The 23140-nt window shown below is 40.1% G+C and overlaps 1 protein-coding gene across 5 annotated transcripts in view; it reads left to right on the top strand.

Moving 5' to 3' along the window:
• The window catches only part of LIMCH1 (LIM and calponin homology domains 1), a 180441-nt gene that overhangs the window by 85755 nt on the left and 71546 nt on the right, over positions 1–23140 (top strand). For 4 of the 5 annotated variants that reach the window (XM_061471599.1, XM_061471607.1, XM_061471618.1 and 1 more), the window contains exons 4-5: positions 17426–17532; positions 20848–20878. In XM_061471599.1, the coding sequence (XP_061327583.1) occupies positions 17426–17532; positions 20848–20878 (138 nt within the window). Of the gene's footprint in view, positions 1–11980; positions 12261–17425; positions 17533–20847; positions 20879–23140 lie in introns of those variants that run through there. The other variant, XM_061471626.1, reaches the window with a different exon arrangement.

A 23140-nucleotide genomic window follows, 5' to 3' on the forward strand; every position in this document is an offset into this window, starting at 1 on the left:
CTGTGCTATAAATACCATCTCTGATCCTCAACTGTCTTTGTCAGTGACATGTAGCCTCTGCTGCAGGGAACAGCTAGATGCCAGTATTTATTGGAGAGAGTGAGAGCTAAATTCAGTGTAAATGGGGTTGACCAGAGTAAGAATATTTGCTGTTATTTGATGCTACCCTGCATTCTCACAGCATGTGAGAAGCAGGTGCTGCTGCCCATAAAATCCATGTGATATGGTCTAGAGAATGTTGATAACTGGCTAACAGTACGACCGGAGATGTGAAAAGAGAGGGTGCCTTCCAATTAATCTGAACAGTCCCTGTGATGTGAGCAGGAACAAAAGTTTCCACAGTGTGGTCAAACCAACAGATCTGCCACCTGAAAATGGGTCAGGGAGGCTTAAGCTTCCTTTACCTTCTTCTCTTGTGAAAAGGGAGCAAGCATGAGTTAGCAACAGTCTGTTATGACCCCAGCCCTTGTGCTGAAGATGGGGGCAGACGAATGCTGTCTCTAATCCCCTTCCTGGCTGTGAATCAACTCAGTGAAGTCTGTTGCAGTTTACGTCTGCTAGCAACTGTTCGTACTGTTTCTATGCTGAAAACCTTTCCAGGCAGTGTAAGTGGATTTCTGTCAGATGATGTGCATGTCACTAGCAGGAGCCTACGTGCTGAATGCAGATGATGGAAAGTATCTTGCTCCAAAGATCACATTGCAGTTATTTCCCTGGCTTAAAGCAAACAAGCAAAAAGGCAAACTAGTGGAAAACTAGTGCCTTAAAGATCCGTGTGCAGTTATTTTTTTGGTTTAAGAGCCCAGTAAAATTCTGCAGTCTGGTGCTGTGGTCAAGAGTTCATAGAGGCTGAATTATCTGCCACTGAATTCTCCTTGCCTTCTGCATTCCTCAGTGCTCCTGGATTGAAGCCACTTGCTTCCTGCTTGGCATGGTACTTTTCAATTGTAATGTGCTTCCTCTTAAATGTCCAGAGGTCTAATGATACTATTGTAAACCTGTTAAAATTAATGCTGCAGAGGAAGCAGCTTAGTTAATTGCTTGTGCAAAAATACAGTAGTAGGCTGAACTATCTGACTGAAGCACATCAAAGCCATTAACTATTAACCTTTTGAAAGCTGAATAGTCTTGTGATACTGTGTGGAAATCTGTCCCACAGCTTAGTAGGAGAATTACACATTCATTTCTGGACAAACAGTATAAATAATCATCTGGAAAATTAATATTGCAGTACAGAGGCAATCCTCAGTTATTTCAGGTGGTGCCGTTCTGTTAAAGTCTTCACTATTACCATGTCGTTGCTTTTGCCTCCTCAACTTCACTTGGGAAGCACTGTTATTTAGTTGGTGAATGTTGGTTTCTGTTTGGGGCTATAGTGTTCCCTGATTTGTTACTGTGCAACGTGTGAAAGGGAGTTTTCTCTTCAGGATTTTCAATAAGGGAAGAGTATTGAACTTGCTAAATGTGTGCATGCATCCAAGTGTGTACTGAGTTCAGCTCGGCTTTTTTCAGTCCATTCTGCACGCTCCTTCATCACCTTGGTTTTCTCTTTGAATTGTAGTACTTCTCAAGAACAATTTAGATTCAAGCTTGTGTTTCCACATAAGGCTGATGGTAAACATTATGTTTTTCTTCCCTTCCCCTTTCTTTTCCTTTTTAGTCATGATGTTGGTATTATTTGGTTTCCTTTTACTGCAACAGCTAGAGAGATGTTACGTGACTTATTGTGTTGTGAAGTCATATTGGTGTGTTAGGAGGCATGTTGGACAGAGTGCCAGATGTGAATCTCACCCTTGCACCTGTTGTGGGGCAACAAACCTCAGGCCTTAAACTGATATCCTGGGCTGCTGGTGCTCTTGCCTTTTATAACTACTGGGTTCATTGGGTGCTGTGTAGCTTGGCTGTGTAACCAACAAATCCCATGGGTGTTACCAAGCACTCGTGGATATTTCTAATACCTTCTCTTAACTAAAGCTGCCTTGTTGCTGTTGTCCTTTGAATACCATTTCTGCTTTGGCTGGAAGGAGGCTTGCTGGTTTTTCCAAAACCAATCCTAACTTTACCACTTCTTCCTAGCAACAGCATTAGAGATCTTAGAGCTAATGCCTGCTGCTGGCTGAACATGTGAGTTTCCAGTAGAGTTTTGAATCCTGATCTTTGCATTCAACCCCCAATAATGCAGTTGTAGGGGTTCCTGTGAAGTTGCTTGCTGAGTGCCTTCAGGGAGAAGCTGCAGGCCTGATTGCCAGGTGATGGACATGAGAAGATGGAGCCTAGTACCCAGAACTGTAAAGCTCAAGTGTCAGTGGGACACAGACTTACTGTGCAGGCATCAGCTAGTCTTCGGCTAACTATGGGAATGATCCAAGGTCATTCCCGAAACTAAGGAGGGCTGAACTGTGAAGCAGCTCCATTTCCTCGGCCAGCAGTGCGTGGACCAGGAATGCTGGTCAGTGATATTTGGTTTTAACCTTTTTGTCCTTCCTGCCTGCTCCTGTCCCACACATTGAGTAGGACCATGCTATAAACACTCTCTGATTTTTGAGCCTGATTTTCAGGGGAAAGCTGACAGACCTGCTAGGTAAATAGTGGCATTTATATTCTAATTTCTGGAGTTACAGGGATCAGCTGCAAAGTATTAGCACCACTGTACAGTATGTCCTCTGTTATTTAAAAGTGAGGATGATGAATAGGTTCAGTTATTTGAGGTTTCAAGTAATCTAGGGCAATTTTCAGTGTAATTAATACATGTCAGGAATTTGACCCTTGTGGAGATAACAAGGAGTTCTGGATATCACTGAGGGGATACTGTAAACAAGTTTTGAAAATTGTGCCAGAAAACTGCCTCCACAGGACAGTAGCACAAGGTAATAAAATCTCGCACCTTCTGATCTAGAAAAATGATTTATACAGCTTTTACTTGACATATGCAGAAGTAGAAAATCCCCTTTACTTCTGTACAATACTCAGATGTTTTCTTCATTAAGTTTCTCCTGTTACCCCTAAAGAGGTCAGACAGAAGTTGCTTCTTAAACCATAACAACTGCATGAAAAGCATAACTTGAAACATCCTGAGAGTCCACATGCATCAGACACAGATAGACTGTTTTACTGTGCTGTTGATTTTTAAAGAAAATACAAGCTAATTAAAAAACACCTGACCAAACAGAAAGAACACTCAAAATGCAAACCGAAAACCCTATAGGGTTGATACTATGTATTGGAAACTGTACTTTTTACAAGGACATATAGTAATACAACTTTTTACAAGAACAATGGGTAATAGCTTTAAACTGAAAGAAGGTTGATTCAGATTGGACATTAGGAAGAAATTCTTTACTGCGAGGGTGGTGAGGCACAGGCTCAGGTTGCCCAGAGAAGCTGTGTCTGCCCCATCCCTGACAGTGTTCAAGGCCAGGTTGGATGGGGCTCTGAGCAGCCTGGTCTAGTGGAAGGTGTCCCTGGCCATGGCAAGGGGTTGGAATTGGGTGATCTTTAAGGTCTCTTCCAACCCAAACCATTCTGTGATTCATTAAAAAAATTATGAGCAAATGCAGAAATTGCATCAGTCATTGGCAAATTGGTAAATCAAATGGATGGTCCCTGGGGAGTGCTGTCAGAGATTTTATAAAAGCCTATATAGAGGCAAAAAGAAGTAAGTAAATAAATAAACATGCACCAAAAGAACATGTAAAATTCATTACAAAAGTTAGTGTTTAGTAACAGACTTATGTAACAAAGAAACATGGCAAAGTTTGTTATAGGAGGCTGGGGTTTGTTTTGTTCTGTTTTTTTTTTTAAGAAACAGCCTAGTTTGATCTTCCTTCTTAGTGTGCACGCCTGTATGTTATTTTTACAGTGCTGAATCTGTTACTGGGTGGAATCTGATACGTCAGTGGACTAGAATTTTAGACAAGAAAGAAGCAAGGTAATTACATCTTCTCAGAGAAATGTTGCAGTCAAACAAAAATTTGAGTAAGGTATTAGCAGAATTGTATTAGAATGGGTGATACTTTATCTTCAGCAATGTCACACCTGTTGTTCCTTGATCTGTCATTCTGTCTAAAACAACCAAAAGAGCAAAAGCCAATCCAATATTATGATTATTTTGAAGGGAGTTTAGGAGCTGTATGTTCAGATGTGCCTGCCCTCAATTTCTGAGTGTTGCAGATCTTCAAATGATACAGTTGGCAGTGATCAAAACCTGTTTTCCTGCAAAGTATCAACTTATCGGTACAGGTCTCCTTTATCCCTTTTATGCTAGACACTATACGGCATCTGAAGTCTCTGCCTTCAGAAGTTTATAATTAAGAAACACCACATAGCTGCAGTTAGAAAGAAAACAGAGAAACAAGGTATTTGTTGGCACAGTGTTATCAGCAAATCTGGGATCTAACTGCTGTTGGCTCTTCAAAGCATAACTGCAATGCAGAATTTTTGAGGGGATAACAGAGTAGTTCTAATGAAATTTGGTGGCTACTCATAAGCATGAGGACTGTGTGTAAGAAAATACAAAATCCTAAATCTGCCTGGACTCAGCACCCACAGTTGGCTAGTTCCTGGGGGTGTTTGAGACCTTAAATGCTCTTTAGTTCTTACCCTCTGGTTGATCAGAGATTAATCACTTACTTTTTTAAATACTGTTACCCAATCTCTTGAGCCACGCAATCCTGATTAAAATTTACTTTCTAAAATATGATCTTAGAGAACTGAAACTTCTTGGATTCCAGACTTCTACGTATTTTTGAAGAACTGTGAGTTCTTAGTGTTCTCATACTTGCATAAAAAAAATCTTGCAGATACTTTATCTTCCCATGAATAGTTCACCTTGCTTATTCTATTTTGTTTGGCTAAAATTTGATAAGCAATATTAGAAATCCAGCAGTTAAGCCTGTGTACAAATTATTATGTAAGCAGATTGCAGATTGAGAGCTTCAAAGACTGTGGCAGTATTCTCCATCACAGCTTCCAGTATGATGTATTCTCTTTGTATAAGTGTACAAATATTCTTGTCCTTTAACTTTACAATACAAGTTGGAGGAATAAAAGAACCAGTCTAAAGTCAGGAAGTGGATGGGAAGTAAATAAAAGGAAAAACAGTCAACTGCTCTGTTCAGGATAATGGAAGGTGGAGTCTGGGATATGACAGAGAATGGAAAACCCTGGATAACCTCTGTGTTGTGGGTGTGGGCAACTCACTGAACAGTCCGCTTGGGTTTGGCAGCAGCATCTATCATCCTGGCTCAGCACAGCCACAGGACAGCTCTTGCAGGATTGCTGCTTGACACCAGCATCTTTCCCATTCAGGGACAAGTGGCCGAAAGGCATGAGATCAGTTTAACAGTGCAGCATAACACATTTAGGGATTTCCAGGTAGCCAAAAAGCTCCAGGAAGCAGGAACTGCTCATGCGCTGCTGACTCCAGGATCTCTGTACTCATATGCAGAGCACAGGGCATGCTGAAGCCCCTCTGCAGCTCTGGGCTGACTGGCATGTACATGTACATGTACAAAGACCATGTGTGCCCAGGTCTGGTACCTTCTGGGTGACTGGACTCCTTGTGCTGCAGTTTGGGCAGTGTTAACCATAACATCTAAGGCAGTTGCATAGCCCTGTATCCCCTATATTTAGATGGGGCTACATCTGTTGACCTTGTAAGCCCAAAGTAGCTCTTACCAGGGTCTCCAGATTTAAGGGCTGATGAGCTTTAGCGCAGTGCTGAACCTCAGCTAGGTCTCTCCATTCAAGCAAGGCAATACTGTCTGAGAAATACTCCCCAGTGGCTAGGAAAGGCAGCACAGAGGTGTTTGTCAAAGCCATTAAGTTCCACTGGCCTTGAGCTGATTTTGGGTAGCCGTGTGTAACATTTGCATTCTCCAGAAATTCACACCTGCAGGAGTAGTTTGGAGACATGTGAGCTGGCTGGGGACTGGGGCTCTGCAGTGATTTAAAGCAGCTAAATTGCTGGCATCTTCTTGTTGGCTCTGGAGCTAGTACAGCTGCTTTCACAGCCCATGGAGCCTGGCCTGATAATCTTGCTGGACTCTATTGGTTCTGCTGTCTAGATATACCTGTCTCTGAACAATCAAATGAACTCCTGAATCCCATCTCTCTGTTGAGGAAATGAAAAAATATATACCTTTTTCCTTTATGCACTCTCCATCAGCTAAGTCTTACCCCTATCTGCAGAATGTGTCTTTAAATTGCAAATGTTTTCAGAAGTAGTAGGTGAGGAGTTGGAAACCTGTTGTTTGAGGGTCATGAACATCTCTGCTAGCTTTATATGTGACTGTTCTAAGCAGGAGCCACTGGTTATACCCAGGTAAGCTCAACTGTAAGCACAGTTGGCCATTTTCCTCTACACACAAAAGGTGATCTCAAGTCTGGTTAGGACAGAGGACAGGGTATGAACTGAAGTTTTAGGGATGAAGTTAGTGATAGCTGATTTGCTTCCTCTTTCTTTTCCCTTCACCAACAAATGTGACAAGCTATTTCTGCCATCTCCACTTCTTAGCTCCTCTTCCTGAAGACTTGATGTTATTCATGTATTCATTTCCCTACCCTTGTTGCTTTGTGCATCCCTAGGGGAGAGTGGATGATGCAGAAGTGTGCCTTGAGTACACCGCTAGTGTCTTGACAGAAAATTGAACAACAGGAGTATCTGTCCTGTAGCAGAAGAGATCCTTTGCTGTCCTCTGCAATAGGAATACACTGTATTAAAGAAGAGCTCCTTTCTTTCCCTCTTGTTTTAACCATTGATTTTGTGCCCATTAATTTGAGGAAATTCTGCTTCTTAAATACAGTGTATTATTGTCTACTTTTTATTCCTCCTGAAAGCTTACACTTCCCAATTGCAAAAGACTCTGGCATCCAGATGTAATCCATGAATCCAAATGGCCCTTCAAAGGCATATCTGCATGACCTCTGCAGGCTTAATGAACGCTGGTAATTTAAGTTGGCTATTCTGCATAGTCCGTCTAGGTTTGCAGCTCCCATAGCTTCCTGAATAATTGTGCCAGTTCTTCAATTATACCTAAGGGAATGCTTTACTGATGGTTAAAAAGGGCTGGAAAATAAATCACTGCGAGACTGTTGGGTAGCTTATCTTGTCTTGAATATTTGCCATTAAAAAGCTCCAAACTGGAGATATTCAAGATGACTAACAGTTATGGCCATAGGCACCAAATGTATGTTTTCAAATATGAGAAAGAAACAATGGATACATGGATTGAGTATTGTGGTATTTAGTAATTTAGGCAGTTACACTGTATATGGTTGAAGTTAAGATAGGGCACTGATTTACTTAGCACCTTTTTGCACAGCTATTTTTTCTGTAAAATACACTTGGAGCAAATTGAAAGTTATTGATTTTCTTCCTTTTCCTTTTCCTCTCCAAATCATTCTACACATCTAAATGTGAAAGCTTTCTATTTAGTTTTTTTAATGGAAGTAAAAACAATAATGTAGGTTTTCCAAGTGGAATGTGCTGGAACTGCATTCAGTACAAAAAGCCAATTAAAAAAATTAGTGGTTTTTGGACTTGAACAGCTTCTTTTAGAAGTATTTGCAAGGAGACCCGAACATGTACATTAAAGAAGTCTAGTGTGTTTTATGTAATGCTGGCATGAAAATGCAAAGCTATGAGTGGAGGGAAAATGTATGTCAGGTATCATGTAACAGCAGCAAAGAGATTTCTGATGTTTATCAAACCTCGAACACCACAGATTATTAAAACATATTCCTGGGCAATAAAGAGTAGATGTTTAATTTGAAAGAAGAAATGGAATTTGTTGCTTTTTTTGCAGAGGTCACGAACCGAGCAGGAATGAGTCCTCCTTGGCGGTTTCACTATTTTGCCATTTGCCTTTGGGAACAGAGATTTGGTATGATTTTAACAGCTACTGCCAGGCCCCTGGCCCCCACAGGCAGCTTTCTTGCATCTTTTGAGGCCCACCTACAGCAGCTATACTTGGACATTGGGATGCAGAGGCCCTTCAACAGCTTCAGCTGCGTAGTAGTATCCTGATCCTTGTGTAGTGAATTGCTGTCTTTGCTGAGAGAAGTCCAAGTACTGGCCAACTGTTACTATTTTTGGCTATAAATGGAAGATAGATTTGCTTATGTACCAAGCAAAAGAGAACATACCACATAAAAGAGCAAGAAAGTAAAGTTATGTTTACTTCATCACAGGTTGAGAAATATTTTTCCAGATAGTCATCTTTGAATGGCACACAGGTGTATTGTTTATGCTTTAAGTTACCTCTACTGGTTTATAATAGATTATGCTGGGCAGGTAACTAATCACCCACAGACACACTTTTTCAGGTGGTGAGGCTCATGATGCACAGGATTTGTCCTCATTTTCTAACCCCTTCATCCCAAAGGTCCTGTGGCAAGTTGCATCTCCCTGGAGTGGGGTTCCTTGAATAGTCAACGCTGCTCTTCCTGGAAAACAAGGCTATTTTCTCTACAGTCAAGTCAAAATATAGAAAGCACGCATTGGGTAACAGTGCCCTGAGGTATCAAATGTGATCAAAGGGATCTCATGAGGCCTGCAGTCTGCAGGCAGAGAAAGGAAGGCAGGGTATGTGAAAAAAGGCAGTATCTTTTAGTAGACCTGCTAATATAATTAAGGAAACATCGAAAAAATTTTAACACATATATTTGCTTTGCATAGGTAATCTTCTTTATCAGCATAGAACAGTATCTTAGCAGGAACACATAAATAGCTTTTTAAAAGCATATGTTGTGCCGTGGCTTAACATACAATTACCTTGGCAGAAGTCAGGAAAGGCGAAGATTTATTCAGCCGTGTTTGGTTGTAGTTGATGGCTGCACATAACACCTAAAGGGCTTATTTGTGTTGGAGCTTAAGCTATTTGTAGCGTTCCTTTGGATTACCCCAGTACTGTAGTTTTGGGGTGTATCACTCAGGAGGTAATTCAACTTTATTCCTCTATGAATTTCCTTGGATTTTTTGGTTTTGTTTTTTTTCTGTATGCAGGGTGGTAAACTTTACCAGTATGTCCAGTGAAAAACCACACTTGCCAATACTTAATGCTTAGGTTAGTTTCTTTGGTGGTCCCATTGCTTGGGCCCCCCTGATTTACAGGCTGGTGTTGTTTTCACAGTATTTGGTGTAGTATTTCTTATGACTTGCAACTTTAAATCTAAAGTGTGTGTATTTTTTGTTTACTTTAAGCAGTTTGCTTGGGATCACGGCATTTGAGATCTTCTAAATCTGTAGTCAGACTGTGTGCTTTCCGTAATGCTTTATCATGTCCTGATAATCACACACAAATAAACCAAACTTGGGAAACAGCATGTTCTCCTTAGTTGTGAATTTCTTGCCTGTTTTTTATATTTTGCTGTAGAGCTCAGCTGTGGGCCAGCAGCCACGCATTCTTCGAGACTGAAGAGTGCCCAGTTTCCCCAAGAGGATGTTCTGAGGGAAACATTGTGGCACTAGCTGTGGTTTCAGGGTTCCTTGACATCTGTGTTTAGGTTAGTCATACTCTCAGCACTTACAATGTGAGTGCAAATAAAGGTCAAATTTGTCTTTATGAACTTTTTTTCCTCCTTCAGATAGACAGCAGAACTATTGTCAGGAGTCTGGGTAAGAAGGGGTAGATGCCACAGGTGCTGAGCTCCAGTTGCACTGAGAACATGATTGTTGTGATGTTTCATCCAATCTTGTCTTTTCTGTAGCTCCTGCCTCAACCCACTCTGCAGTTAAGTTTTGTACTGACCCACTTCATAGCCCAGCCAACAAGGCAGTGATGCAAATAACAGTCCATTCCATCACAGCAGATGGAACCATGCTTTGCTTTTTTGGTGGTGTCTTCCCGCTGGTTTTACCCACCTGACTCTGGATTTGCAAGGTGAATTCCCAGCAGCTTCTAGGAGTGTTTGCCTGCAATTCACTGTATGAGAGTTTGTTTTTAACCCTGCTGTTTTGAACTTTATTCATCAAAGATGTGGAAAGTGAATAATGGAAGAAATCGTGAAACTGAGGCCCAAACATTCACAAGCCAAGTGCTATCATCCTGGACTAAAATGCTGCAGAGAAGGGGTGGAAAGGAAATGTTGTCCTCTTCCTTCGCCACAGTATGGCTGTTACCATACACTATGGCATCGATAGGCACCCCCTTTCCAAGACTGAGTGAAATCTGACATCTGGCTGACATCTGGCTGTGATTTCATTAGCATTGGAGCCAGTGAATAGCCTGGAAATACTCTGGGCTTTTTTCCCTGCCTGCCTATGTTCTGTGTTCATTGCTGTAAATAAAGCCATCTTACTCAGGATGTATCTTCAGTTTGGCAAATCTGATTGCTCTCTCCCCTAAAGACAAGGATGTTGACTGAGCCCCCATTTGTTTAAATGTTTTATTTGTGTCTTGAGGGATAATGACCTGATGCAGCAAGGAGAAATATCAGGACCTACTTAACTAGTGAAGTCATAGGGTCAGCCTTGTGCTCATGCTGTGTGCACCCCTCCCACCCCCCCGTGGTTTGCTCTTGCCTATTGAGTTGAAGGCTGCTCTTGCTCATGTTCTTTCATATGGTCCCCTCCCATTATTTTCTTCTCTTTTTCCCTGTTATGCTTCCCCCTTTCTGCAAGGTCTCTTTCCTCCTTTTATATCATACCATGCTACATGGAATTTAATCTCAATTTTAAAAATTGCAGAAATAAGACACATCATCCATTCTGTGCCCAGCATAACATGTTCACTGCCTTCACCAGGACCTTCAATACCCTTTTATATTCTGAGCTCCTTGCATTTGCTTTTCACTATACACACCATGGCCATTCTTGTTTGGAGATTTTAGTATTTAACTGTCACGCAAATGATAGTAATGCACTGTATTGTATAAGAAGCTTATAAATGTGGTTGAAATTTGTTACAGGTCAAAGATCTTAAAAGGCAAATAATCTGATGGTGAAGGACAGAGGTAGGAAAATTCCGAGATAATTTCCTGAGTAGTGCTGCTGTAGTTCTGATTTGCTCAAAGAATGACAGGCTTTTGATTTTAAACATTGTGCTTTTTGGTATCTGGAGGACAATTTGATTTGCTTAACACATTTCATTTATTTTGGGCTTCTTTTTTTAGAGTCCCTTCCCCTTCTCCTCTCATCCGACCATCAACTTGCATGGTGTAATTTTGAGGGTTGTTTTTTTTGTTGTTGCTTATTTTCATTTTATTAATGTAGATTGAATGTGCTTGTGTTTTATATGAGACTAATGATTGGCATTAATAGCAAAAGATTTTGCTGAATGCCAAAAATGCTAAGACTAGCTCTCTGAAAAATGAATTCTTACCTTTGACCTGTTTTCCCTTCACACTATCAAATGAGGATAAGTTTTATACTACCAAAGTAGCGGCATGAAACTTAGAATCATAGAATCATAGAATAGTTAGGGTTTGAAAAGACCTTAAGATCATCAAGTTCCAACCCCCCTGCCATGGGCAGGGACACCTCACAGTAAAACTTGTACACTATCTTCTTGCTGTAGGCACTTGGAATTTTCCAACCTAGTAAGTCTGGTTGGAAGCAGCAGAATCTCAGCACCTTGGAAGGAATTTGGCACTTTGTACTGGATACTGGGGGTCTGGTACTGAGCATCTTCTGGCAGTCTTAGATATTACCTGGAGATTGCTCTGGTATGTTTGGTGTAGTTGCCGTATACCTCTGACAGACCCATTTTCTTCACAGAGGTTTTAAGGTCTTTTTTTTGCCTTTTCCTTAAAGGAGTGGGGCTGTTGTTTGAGGAGACACATCTTTTTCTTGTGGATGACCCAAAAAGACGTAGGAAAAAGCTTGGCTTTCTTTGCAAAGAGAGTCTTTGCCACCTCCTCTGCTGAGCTGTGAAAGGTCCTGCTTGTCAGGCTTTCTGGCCTGTGGTGCTGCCGGCAAGCTTGGCCTCTCTCCCAGTGACTCCTACAGCTCTCCCTGCCTTCGGAGCCGTTCAGTTTCATCTCAGGACAGCGAGCGTTATTGCTGCCGTTTTAACTGAATCATCTCTGCGTTCATTCTCTGGACCTGTTTTTTGCCTTCGGGGCTCAGACAGTTCCACACACAGTGATTGTTTTCCTCCTGGGGGGTGTCGGGGCTGCTCCGCAGTGGTGGGGGTGGAGTTTGGGGTTCGCAGCCCCGCCACCAGCAGCTGTGGGGCTCCCAGCCAGCCGGCTGTCATTCCTGCTGCTCCGCGGGGCTATTGCTCTTCGGGAGGCGAGGATCAGGCCAGACTGACGGGCTGGTAAGTCCTGCTTTCCGTCCCCGGTCCCAGGGTCACTCTTCTGGTTTTCCCCATGCAGCATTTAATTTTCATTAGCTAAGGCTGCTGTGTGCCTGGATCCAGGGCTGCATGCAGCCTTGTCTGCCCATACTGTACTGGTGGGGCTCGCTTTGGTTCTGGTGGGTTGTCATCCTGCATCTTCTGGAGGTAAAGTTCCTGAGTTTCTAAGTGAATGTGTCCTGACTACAACTGAGCTCCTTCCAAATCTGCTGATTTGGAATTTGCCGCAAAAACCAATGTCTTCTGAAGTGTAGTTTTACTGGGTATACAGTAAAGCAAACTATATAAACTGTGAAACATATAGAGACTAAAACATTATATAGAGACTAAAACTTATTCATACAGTAAAACATAAATAGTAAAGCATATTGGATAAATAATAAAGAATATATATGTGTATATTTCTGTATGTCTATATATATATACATGCGTGAAAAGTTCCCAGCTTTTCTCATAAAAATCTTTTCCTGGTGGACTTGAACTGAATGTTTCAGTGTTTCCTTTCCACCTGCTTGTGAATCAATCAAGATCCACTGATTTTATATTAATAAATTATCACCACTAATTATATAAAATGGAAAAATTAGGGAATAGGAAGAAATGCTGAGAATAAACAAAAGGCTTTTGAGAGTCTGTATTGGAAATTGTTCAGAAAAGCAGTTTGAAAATACAGATTTATTTTTTAGAAATCTTCCAATTTATTCTGGAGCAGGGAAAATTTCAGCATTCCAGAAATGAAAAAGGCCACCTGTTTGTCTGCAGCTGTCCTGCAAAACAGCACAGTGCTACTGGCAACTAATAATATCCCCAACTCTTAGAAGTGGCATGCACTTGGCATTTTGTTTAGCGTTCTGTGCGGACGTACAGCTTGCCTTGCTTTTGTTTTCCCCGAGTTTATCTATGTATCTCATCCAGGCCGTGCAGTAGCTCATCTGACAAACGATGGTTCTGCAGTGATAAGCTGCAGGTCTGGTTTGCAGCATGAATACAGTGAGAATATTTTGTATACTATTGTGGCAGATGAAAGGAATGGAAGTGGGCCAAATTCAAGCTGCTTGCCATTGCATCTGATCAGCAGATCCTATGGAGAGAATTTGCCTGCTGTGAGTATTTGATTCTCGCTAGCTTGAACTATCATGTGTGTTGGCAGTGCTACTGTGTGAATTTGCGGTGGCTTTCCAGGGTGTCTGTCCTTCACTACTGCCAATTTCTGTGTTTTTTTTTTTTTTACAGAGTTCAGGATTTTGTGCTCCATTTCATGTGTGAGGAAAATGACTTAATGCTGTGCAGTAAACATTTTTTAGTATTTAGAACACATGGGTTATCATTCTTTTAAAAACAGGGAGGAAAAAAAGATTATAAATGAGCAGCATTTTTTTTTCCTTCCTCCACCTTTGTAGAGGTGTGTAACCCCTCTGCCTCCCATTGTCTGTGCATTGCCTGCAGCTGGTGTCCTGGCAAAGTGATTTTGTAGAGATGAGTCTGTCAGATTGTGCAACAGAAGGGATGAAAAGTTGATGGTATTGAAGTGTAGTTTTCAAAGCAAGAGCTGCTCTCCCTTCCTTCCCATGCATCCTTCCAGCTCAGTTCTCAGAGAGTCAGTGTCCTGCACCCCTGTTTGTGCATTCCTACTTCTCTCTGGCCCTTCTTGCTGGTTTGTGGCTGACTTTGCCTGAGAGTTTGTAGCGTTTTGTGTTGATTATTTTCTCTGAAATTCTGTATAGGAAAACATTAATAATTATTTTAATTTCTAATACTCATAAGTAAATGACATTGCTCACAGTGCTGATCTAGCAGTAACTGTCAGGACTCTGCTTAGGCAGGCAGAAAAGGGCTGGGGTTTAACCTATCAGTGCATCCTGTGCTTCTGTCCACTATTGCCGCCCTGAAGCATTTGTCTTCTGTAAGCAGCCTGTTTAGTTTATGTCACTGTATAAATACAGCATAGATAAAATTTTATAGATGTCTATAGATTATAGATGAATAGATTTATAGATGTCTATATATTCACAAATATAACATTTTCTAGATTAAAAGAGAGATAAAATTTGCAAAAGAAGTTTAGACTATAACCTGTAAGCTCCCTGTTCCTCTGGGTGCATGAAGGACAAAAGCCAGAAAAATATTTTTGATTGAATAGTGGAATGGGCTGAAACTGAGAGGAGACAGCATGAGACAGTTGCAGGTCCCCTGGGGCTGTAGGAAATGATGTGCTGACCAGGCGACCAGCCTGCTGTCTACTCCAACTCTGCAACTGCAGCAAGTAACTGCTGAGAGAAAGGCAATATAATTTCAATTTAATGTGTGGAGGCAGTGTGCTAGTGCCTTGTAGGGGCTTCCAGAGGGACCGAGTTCAGGTCGTGTGTCTTCTGAGATCACTGTAAAAGATACCACCTTGTTAGCTGAGGCACGGCAGCTGGCCACACTGCCATCCTTGCCATTGCAGCGTGACCCATTTGCATGACCTCTTTAACTCTGCCAAGTTATAAGGAGCTGGGCATGCACATTAGGTGTGTGGTTTCAGTCACTTATTTAAACTAAGAATGTTTTATATCCATTGCTACTTATAAGCCTTTTCTTTTTTCTCTTTTTTTTTTTTTTTTGGCATTGTAGGTGACTACAAAAAACATGTAGTTACAGCTAACAGATACAGAAATATAATTTCTCTCAAAAAATAGAAAATATGAGCAAAATTTTCTGAGAAGTGAAGAAACCAGGACTTAGCCTATGCAAGGTGTAGTAATCCTGAAAGAAAGCTGTGCTAGGAGCTGGCTTTTAACGATAAGACTCCTTTCTCCTTTTAGTGGCTTACGAGGGTTTTTCTCTAGAGTCTCAACAGAACTAACACATACAAATCTCAAGTGTATTGAAGTGAACTAGGAAAACTTTAGTATGAAGTACATTTTTGGCTTGGGGATAGGCAGCCTAGGCAGGTTTACCTGAGTATCTTTAACTTGCAAACAATTTCTTTGTTGGCTTTTTTTTTTTTTTTCTAATCCTTTTAAACAAATTGCCATTTTTAGGACCAATGGGAAATAAAAACTGTGAGAATGTTCACAAAAGCAAAACCTTTTCAGTGCTCACTGGTTGCATCTTGTTGGCATATGTGGTTATTTGTGCCCATAAAAGATACCAGCTTTCTGAGGGATTGTTCGGGGAATGGTGTGACTGTTGTCAAATGATGACCATCAAGATAAAAGCATGTATGAAAACAGGCATAGGGTGGTGGCACTGGGGTTTTTTTGAGCAGTGGGCATTCGTTCATCAACAGAAGAACTGAATTTCCAAACTACATGGCTGCCAAAAAGCTGATATTTTTGTTACTGCTTCGCATAACTTGGATATGAACTTTTGGCATGAAGATGGATGCAATTACTTACTCTTGGAGTTGCCCCTACTTTGATTGTTTTCTAAACTTATTAGGTTACTCTGTCCTGTATTTCCTGTATATTTTTGTTAGGAAATACTGTCAGGGACTTTTTTTTTTAATGCTTTTGCGTTTTTATTGAATTTACACGCTGCTCCACCCGCCATTTGGAAGTGACCAGAACTGTCCTCCATCAAAGCCTAAACACAAGAGTTATTCATGATGCAGTTGGAAAATTGTAATGCAAACAGTAAGCCAGATGGAGAATTTTACAAGCAAATTTTCATGTCATGAATGATGCTGTCTCTCTAGGCTATGGGCTCTGCTCTCTCAGCTTCTGTTCCTTTCCCCCATGGCTCCCCTCCAGAGCTGTTAAGTTTCAGCCAGGGGAAAAAAAAGGGAGATCTGGGCTCCTCCAAATTTCCAAGTCTGTATTTCTTTGCGGTGAGCTGGTGACAGCGAGCTTTGTGTGCAGGAGTGCTGGCATGCAGAGACCGCAGCGATTAGCATGCTGATTGCTGTGCCCCGACAGAATAAACAAGGCTGCTGTCACCAAGCTATGGCCATGCCACCCAAACAAAGACCCAGGAGCAGATGTGGGGAGAGCTCTGCTCACGCATCCTGCTCTGTCATGCAGGGTGGGCAAGAGCTGGACACTGCCCAGGCTCCTCTGCTTCCCAGATTGTACAGAAATGGAGGTCTCTGCCACAGGCTGTGCCTCTGCTGCGCTCTAGCTCTTCCCATGGCAGTTTACTTCCAGCTGGAGGTTTGAGATGAGGGGCCTCGGAGAGTATCAATCTGCACATTATATCCTTACTTGTCCACACATCTACCATTGCAGTTGCTGTTGTAGCAGTGGATATATCTAAAAACTTGTTGTCTACTGGCCTTCGAGATTTATCTGCATAAGAAAGATTCATTGGTTCTATAAAACGGGGCGGTGTACTTTCGTAAGTTTAAGTAAGTATAAATCAAACATTAAATGTATATGCACACATACTGATTTAATTCCCTCAGTGCAAACTTTAACATCATTACTCATATTTGGTTTGAAAGAGGCTTATATCAGTTTCTGCTTAATCTCTCTTAGTTATTTTTATTTTTTACACTCTGAAAATTGTAAATAGTTCATAAAAACTGTTACAAAACTGGTGTTTCTTCTTACAGACACTGGTAACGTAAAGTGTAGCTGCAAGCATTTTATTTGGGCAAAAGGCACCTACCTCTTTTCCCAGTGGCTTCTGGCTGGTTAAGTTTGGAGAGTTTACAGTTGTGTTTACTAAGAGTAACTGGCTTGTTTGTATCAACATGCAAAATGCGTTCTGAACAAACTGCTTGCTTAAATGGTGGTGGGCTGTTTCATATCTATCCTTCCTGCTCCCCTCAGAAATCCAACCTCTTCTGCCCAGTAACACGCTGCAGTTGTGCTGGCAGCCTGCAGCAGTAGGTGGGGAATTTAGCAGGGTTTTTCAGTTAAAGATTGCCAACATCTGGGTTTGGAAAGAGAAAAGTCAGCAAGCTTGTTGCAGTTACACATCTTAAAAAAAAAAAAGTTTCATATTTACCCTACTTTTCAAACAAAACATGTTCTGGCTTCTCAAATTATGTGACTGGAAATGTCTTTGGTTCTTCATTTAGCTAATGATATGACTGTTTGTGAGATGTTACTGAGTTAGGGAGAGATTGGTTTGGTAGAGGTTTTTTTTTGATGAAGAAGAGTTTAAAATTTGGGTTTGTTTTATTTTTGGTCTCTTTTCAGGATAATATCATCTTATTCTTAAGAGGCTGCAAAGAGCTGGGACTTAAAGAATCTCAGCTTTTTGATCCCGGTGATCTGCAAGACACATCAAACAGAGTAACCATCAAGTAAGTACAACAGCAGTTTGTGATTAGCATGTTACAACCTCAGATGCATGTGATTCGATAGTAAATATTTAAGGATGAGCAAAAAAGGCTGTAGAACTGTCATTTGTATAAAGGAAATAGGAAACTGAGGTTCAGGAAACCTTCGGTGCTGGAAAGAATATGCTGTTGTCTCCAACAGGCTTTTTCTAAGGGCTGTTATTTTTCCCAGAGAGATCAAACACAGCTCTTTTAAAATACTGGTTTAGTTAAGCAATGAGATTCTGTGGGACTTAGGGGTTTTCCTGAGTCTGAATTGATGGCATTCTTTTTTGTCTGTCCAACTAATGAACTATGTAGGCTGGGGGGAAAAAATCACAGCTCTGTTATTTCAGATTAAACTGGTTTGAAGATGCATTATAGGACATTTATAGTTCTCTCAGACTCTACAAGGTGCAGACATGAGCATGGTCTGTTTATTGTCTAACAAGAACTATAACTTGGGATGTGATGTTTGGGCTGAAGATGTCTGTGAGAAATGTGTGGACTGGAAATGCAGTTTAGATAGTTTTTATGGAAGCACACACCTACTGCCACACAAATTACCATGTGCATTTTAAGAGGGTCTCCTTCCTAATAACTAATTACTTTTTTTTAGGGGATGAAGTAATTTTTTTAAAATCTCCTTTTAATCAACAGCTTTTTGGCCATGGCATGTACACATCCGTCACTGCAAAGAGTATAGGTGCTTAGACTGTAAAGCTTGTATTTTTAGCATTTCACTCCACAAAGTGATTTAAAACACAGATGTGAGACTGGCACAAAAAGAATTACTGTCTTCACACAGAGCAGGCTTGAATCAAAGTCCATATAGTCATAGATTGAGGTCTTGATTCGGAACTGTTGTCCCTTTCAGGAAAGATTTTGTCATCATGGACTAAAGGAACACAAGCAGTCAAACTGTATTTTATTCTCCTTTATATTAGTAGTTCACCGCATCCCAAAAACAAAAGCACCCCACATTTCCATAAAACTAACAAAATTTGTAATTGCTGTTATTTAGAAGGTCTTCTGATTTTTTTTTTTCTATCGTGTAGTATTGAAAAGTTACTGCTCTACAGACAAGCAAATACTGCTGAGTTGATTGAATGGCATTGTTTCATTTGGCCAAAAAGATCACTAATGAAATCCTGGTCAGACATATCCATTTTAGAGAAGTATATGGAAACAATTTTCTAAATCTCAGCAGCATTCTACTTTTTTTTTTATTTTATTTTTTTTTCCCTTCTGGCAGTGGAAGCTGGGCAAGTTTTTATGGTGTTCAAGCACTGGGAAAATTCAAAGGTTCTTTAAATCAAATTGGCCACTTTCCTTATTTTAAGGAATAGTCTCCCATTTTTTTTTTGCTCCTTTCCAAGTTTCTTCCTCGAATATAAGGTTCTTCTCACCTGTACATGCCAGTGAGAGGGGACTATGTAGCATATTTCTTCTTAATCTGGTAATACTGCAGATGCTTCACAATGTCATGTAAAGTCATGACAATGAGTAGCTGGAGGGAGTCGCAAAACAATCCTTATCTCCATATAAAACCATGATCTCCATATGAAACCAGAGAAAAAGAGTCTTTCTGATCAGAAGCTTGATCTTTTGGGGTTAAGGATGATGGAGTACCCCAGAGGAGGCAGGTTGAGAGGCTGGGACTAGCATGGAGCTCCAAGGAGAGCTGTCCAGCACATATGCAAATTAAACTAGGAGTAATAAACTCCATGGAGATGGCTTGGCCTTCTGAATATGGTGCTGGATACATGTGAAGTGTCTCACTGCAATGGATTTTTTTTCTTCCCCCATCAACTCTTCAGAGAAAGCAGCTGTGGAAATGAGCCAAATGTTTTCCTAGCACTGTCCAAGTTCACACTGAATAACTGAGTTGAGGTGTAGAAGCCAAAGCCATGACTGTTGTAGAAAAATATTTTCAAGACTGTCTTCTGCTAGCTAGTTCCCAAAGCATGAAGGTGACTTTTCCCCCCCTCTTTGAAGATTTGGGGGTTTTCTTAAATATGGTTAAAAGTGTATTTGTTCTTTGATAAAGGATGAATATGACATTATTGCACATGATTAAGATAATGACATTTTTAACCTTTTTTTTTTCATATAAATGTTGAGGTATGCATTGGATCTGGTTTTTTTGGATCATCCAGATTGTAAAAGTTATGAGCTAATGCTGTAAAGAATGTCTTCCTTACTTGTTAAACAAGACTCTTTTCCACTGCTATTTTATTAAGAGAAAAAATCCTGACTGTTTTATTTTTCTTAGCATGTGGGTATCGGTGGATAAAATTTTGTCTTTAAAAAGTTGTTATAGAAAGAAATATGTTTTAGCCTGTTTATAAATAAGCCTGGTTTCAGACTTTTGTTATTCTGACAGATTTAAGTACATTTATCTTTGGTTTTGTCAGGTAACTATTAATGCTGAAGCGAGCTTACTGTTCTAGTAGAAAGCAATTCTGTTATAATCAGGACACAATCTTTACTAAATCTGAACTAGTCTTACTTGGTTTTCAGCACCTGAATGAGATGCACGTTTCCTCCATTCATTTTTAATGGTTGAATTTTGAAATGTCGTTTATGTTTGCACAGACTTTGTGCTTTGTTGTTTCTAACATGAAACTTCTACCCTTTGATAAACATTGGTGAAAAAGTAAATTGAGAAGGATGACAGTGTTCAGTCTTGAGTCCTCAATATGCATTAAAAAAATAAGTACGTTTTCCACAGCAGGTTCTGTTGTAAATGGCAGGATTTTTATTGCTTCACCCATCTACTTTGTTCTTTGTGATGCTTCTTTCCACAGAGGAGCCCACTCTGTTTCCTTAATGTTTGGTGATGATTTCCTCAGTCTCCTTTGCATGTTTTGTTGCTTTCAGAATCAGTATGGGCTGAATGATTTATCACAGAGCAGAATCTGACTGTTGGATTACTGCAGAATGTATTTTAGCAGAGAGGACTTTCATCTTGTTTTTTGAAGAAATCAGCAACTCTATTTAAAGGACTTTTTGGCACTGTCCTACTTTACTGTGGGACCATTATAAACACATTTTCTTTTTGTACTTCCAGAATTCTAAATTAGTGATTGAAGTAATGGTGACAAAATACTCCCATGTTATGAATAAATGAATGTGTGAACTATATCTTCTTAGCTTTCATGTGTTTCCAGACAGCAGAAGCATTCTGCAGGCTTTTATTAGGGAAAAGGTGGACTGCTCCATACATGCTCTTGGAAAATGTGTCTTCTTTCTGATTATTTTTTCTTCTTTTTCTTTTTTTCCTGTGTGTGCAACCAGGAACATTGACTGTAGTAGGAAGCTGAAAAATGTAAGTACATCACTTGGAGTACTTTCTATTTTTTTTTTTTTTGTTAGTCTGGTTAATCCTGTATTTGGCCTGAGCAAGAATTGTGCCAGTAAAAGTTGTGTACAGATGAGTACTGCTGAGAAGTACAAACCTAACCAAGTTTTACTATACTAGAAAGATACGTAGAACTGCAATGGCAAAGCAGCCTTACAATAGAAATAAAATGGAAAAAGTTTGTCTCTTCTTAGATAAGGGATAAATAATGAAATCTCTGTGCTGTCCCTTGCAGTATTGACTAGGAACAGTCTGACTTGCCGACGAATCTGTGCTTCTGTAGCCTTTCATGAATAAATAGGCATAAAGTACATTTCCACAAAGCAACTAAACGGAAACAAAATTGTTGTTAGATCTGGATGCAGATCTTTGCTATCAGATTTGCTAGCTTTCTCATTGTTCTTCCAAATAAATTAGTGTTTCCCCAGAAGGCTAATTCCATTTAACTTCAATTTCTTATTAATTTAACCTAATAGCAATGATAATGCATCCTATAATTGTGAAGTGGAAAAGAAAATGGCTAAACTTTCTTAGTCTGACAGTTAGTTATTCACATAAAGCATAGCAAGATGTCTGTCCTTAGTCAGCTGTAAACTGCTAGAAATTCAATTTTATATTTGGCTCACATCCCTATAAACTGGTAGGAAATGCCAAGACCTTTTCCTAATAAGTTTGCAAGCCAGTCATCATGATGGCAGGTAAAAAAAAAAGATAAAAACCACCCAAAACACCAATACCTCCTTCTCCCCCCCCCCCCAAAAAAAAAAAAAAAATCCTGTGTTTCCCATCATTTGAGTAGTATCTTCTGCATCCAGCACACAAAGTTGTAGGCAGAGAGCTCAGCCATGGCATTTTAGCACTCTTGTGGACACCAGCTAAATATCTCTGTACAGATGTATTGTTTTAAATATAAAGTTTCAAAAGTACCCTCCACAATGTGCTTGTAGGCAATATATGCTTTCCAGGTGCATGATCCTGCGACCTTGGCTGGCAGCCAGTCAGAATTGCTTGCAAATGTTGATATTATTTGGAGAATAAAAACAAAACCAATGGATAAAGAAAGGAAGATGAGAGAGAATGATCAAATGCTAGCAGAAATAAATAAAAATACCACCACCTTCATCAGGGAACTAAATGGCAAAATGAATTGGACAGTTTCCTGGTTGCTAAGAATGCTATATTTCCAAGCGTTTTCACTTAACGTGAGAACATGTACTGTAAGAATTTTTTACATAAATTTGTTGACTAGTGCTGGTTGAAGGAAAACAGCTCAGATAAAGGTTGTTTGAAGATGAAAAAATCCATATTGTTGAAACCACCTCCTTTCACTCAGCACAGTAGTATCAATTTGGATGTAGTTTTAAAAACAAAGGGAAAATTTCTGAACTTTATTAAAATGTTGTTTATTTCATGGCATGTATATTAGCTAATAACTAAATGGAAATATAAACTATATTTCTATATAAAATATAATATATTTTACCTTATGCACCATGGTTGTTTCTAAACAGGGGATCTGTGTGACACATGCTATGTCCTTTTCTGGCAAGGCCTCAACTGTGTGTGATTTTGGATATCACACTTATATGAAAAATGAGGATGTTAGAGAAAGTTGAGGAGAAAAGGCTAATCCAAAGTCTAGTATATGTGACTGAGGAGGAAGCACCGAAGGAATGTGGGTGCATGTTTTAGGAAAGAGGAGTTTAGAAAAGAGATGACTGCCCCCAGTGCCCCTCCCAGGATTTCTCCTAGTCCTGTTTTCTTTAGGTTGCTATCTAGTATGAATTATGTGGCCCTGTCAAAACGTAGAATACTGTATTTCTGTTTATTTAACTTTTTTGAGACAGTTAATGGCAACTATTATTTATTATCAGCTGCACATCTTTTCCACATCAAAATATTTCCTCTTTGTTCTACAGTTAAATATTTTGCAATGTCATGGAATGTGCCAAATAATGAGCATTAAATGAGAAAGAGCCCTAAGTTCTGAGATGATGGTTTGGCATTTTTAGCCAGTGCAAAACACTGAACTGAATTGCCCTTGATAATCAATTTCCAGTCTAAATTGCTGCTGCACAGGTTAAAGAGAGTGCTTTAAGTGGAGACATGTGGGTGCAGAGGTTTGGTTTTGGACTTACTGTATTTGACCATCCTGAGCATCTTAGTTTCTCCTTTCCTAAAACAAGTGCAACACCAGCAGTGTCAGATTTTTTGCTACCTGAAGGAATG

Source organism: Pezoporus flaviventris, unplaced genomic scaffold, assembly GCF_033815535.1.
Source record: "Pezoporus flaviventris isolate CSIRO_AGI_PZ_B2104156 unplaced genomic scaffold, CSIRO_AGI_Pfla_v1 ptg000002l, whole genome shotgun sequence".
NCBI classification, from domain to species: domain Eukaryota; kingdom Metazoa; phylum Chordata; class Aves; order Psittaciformes; family Psittacidae; genus Pezoporus; species Pezoporus flaviventris.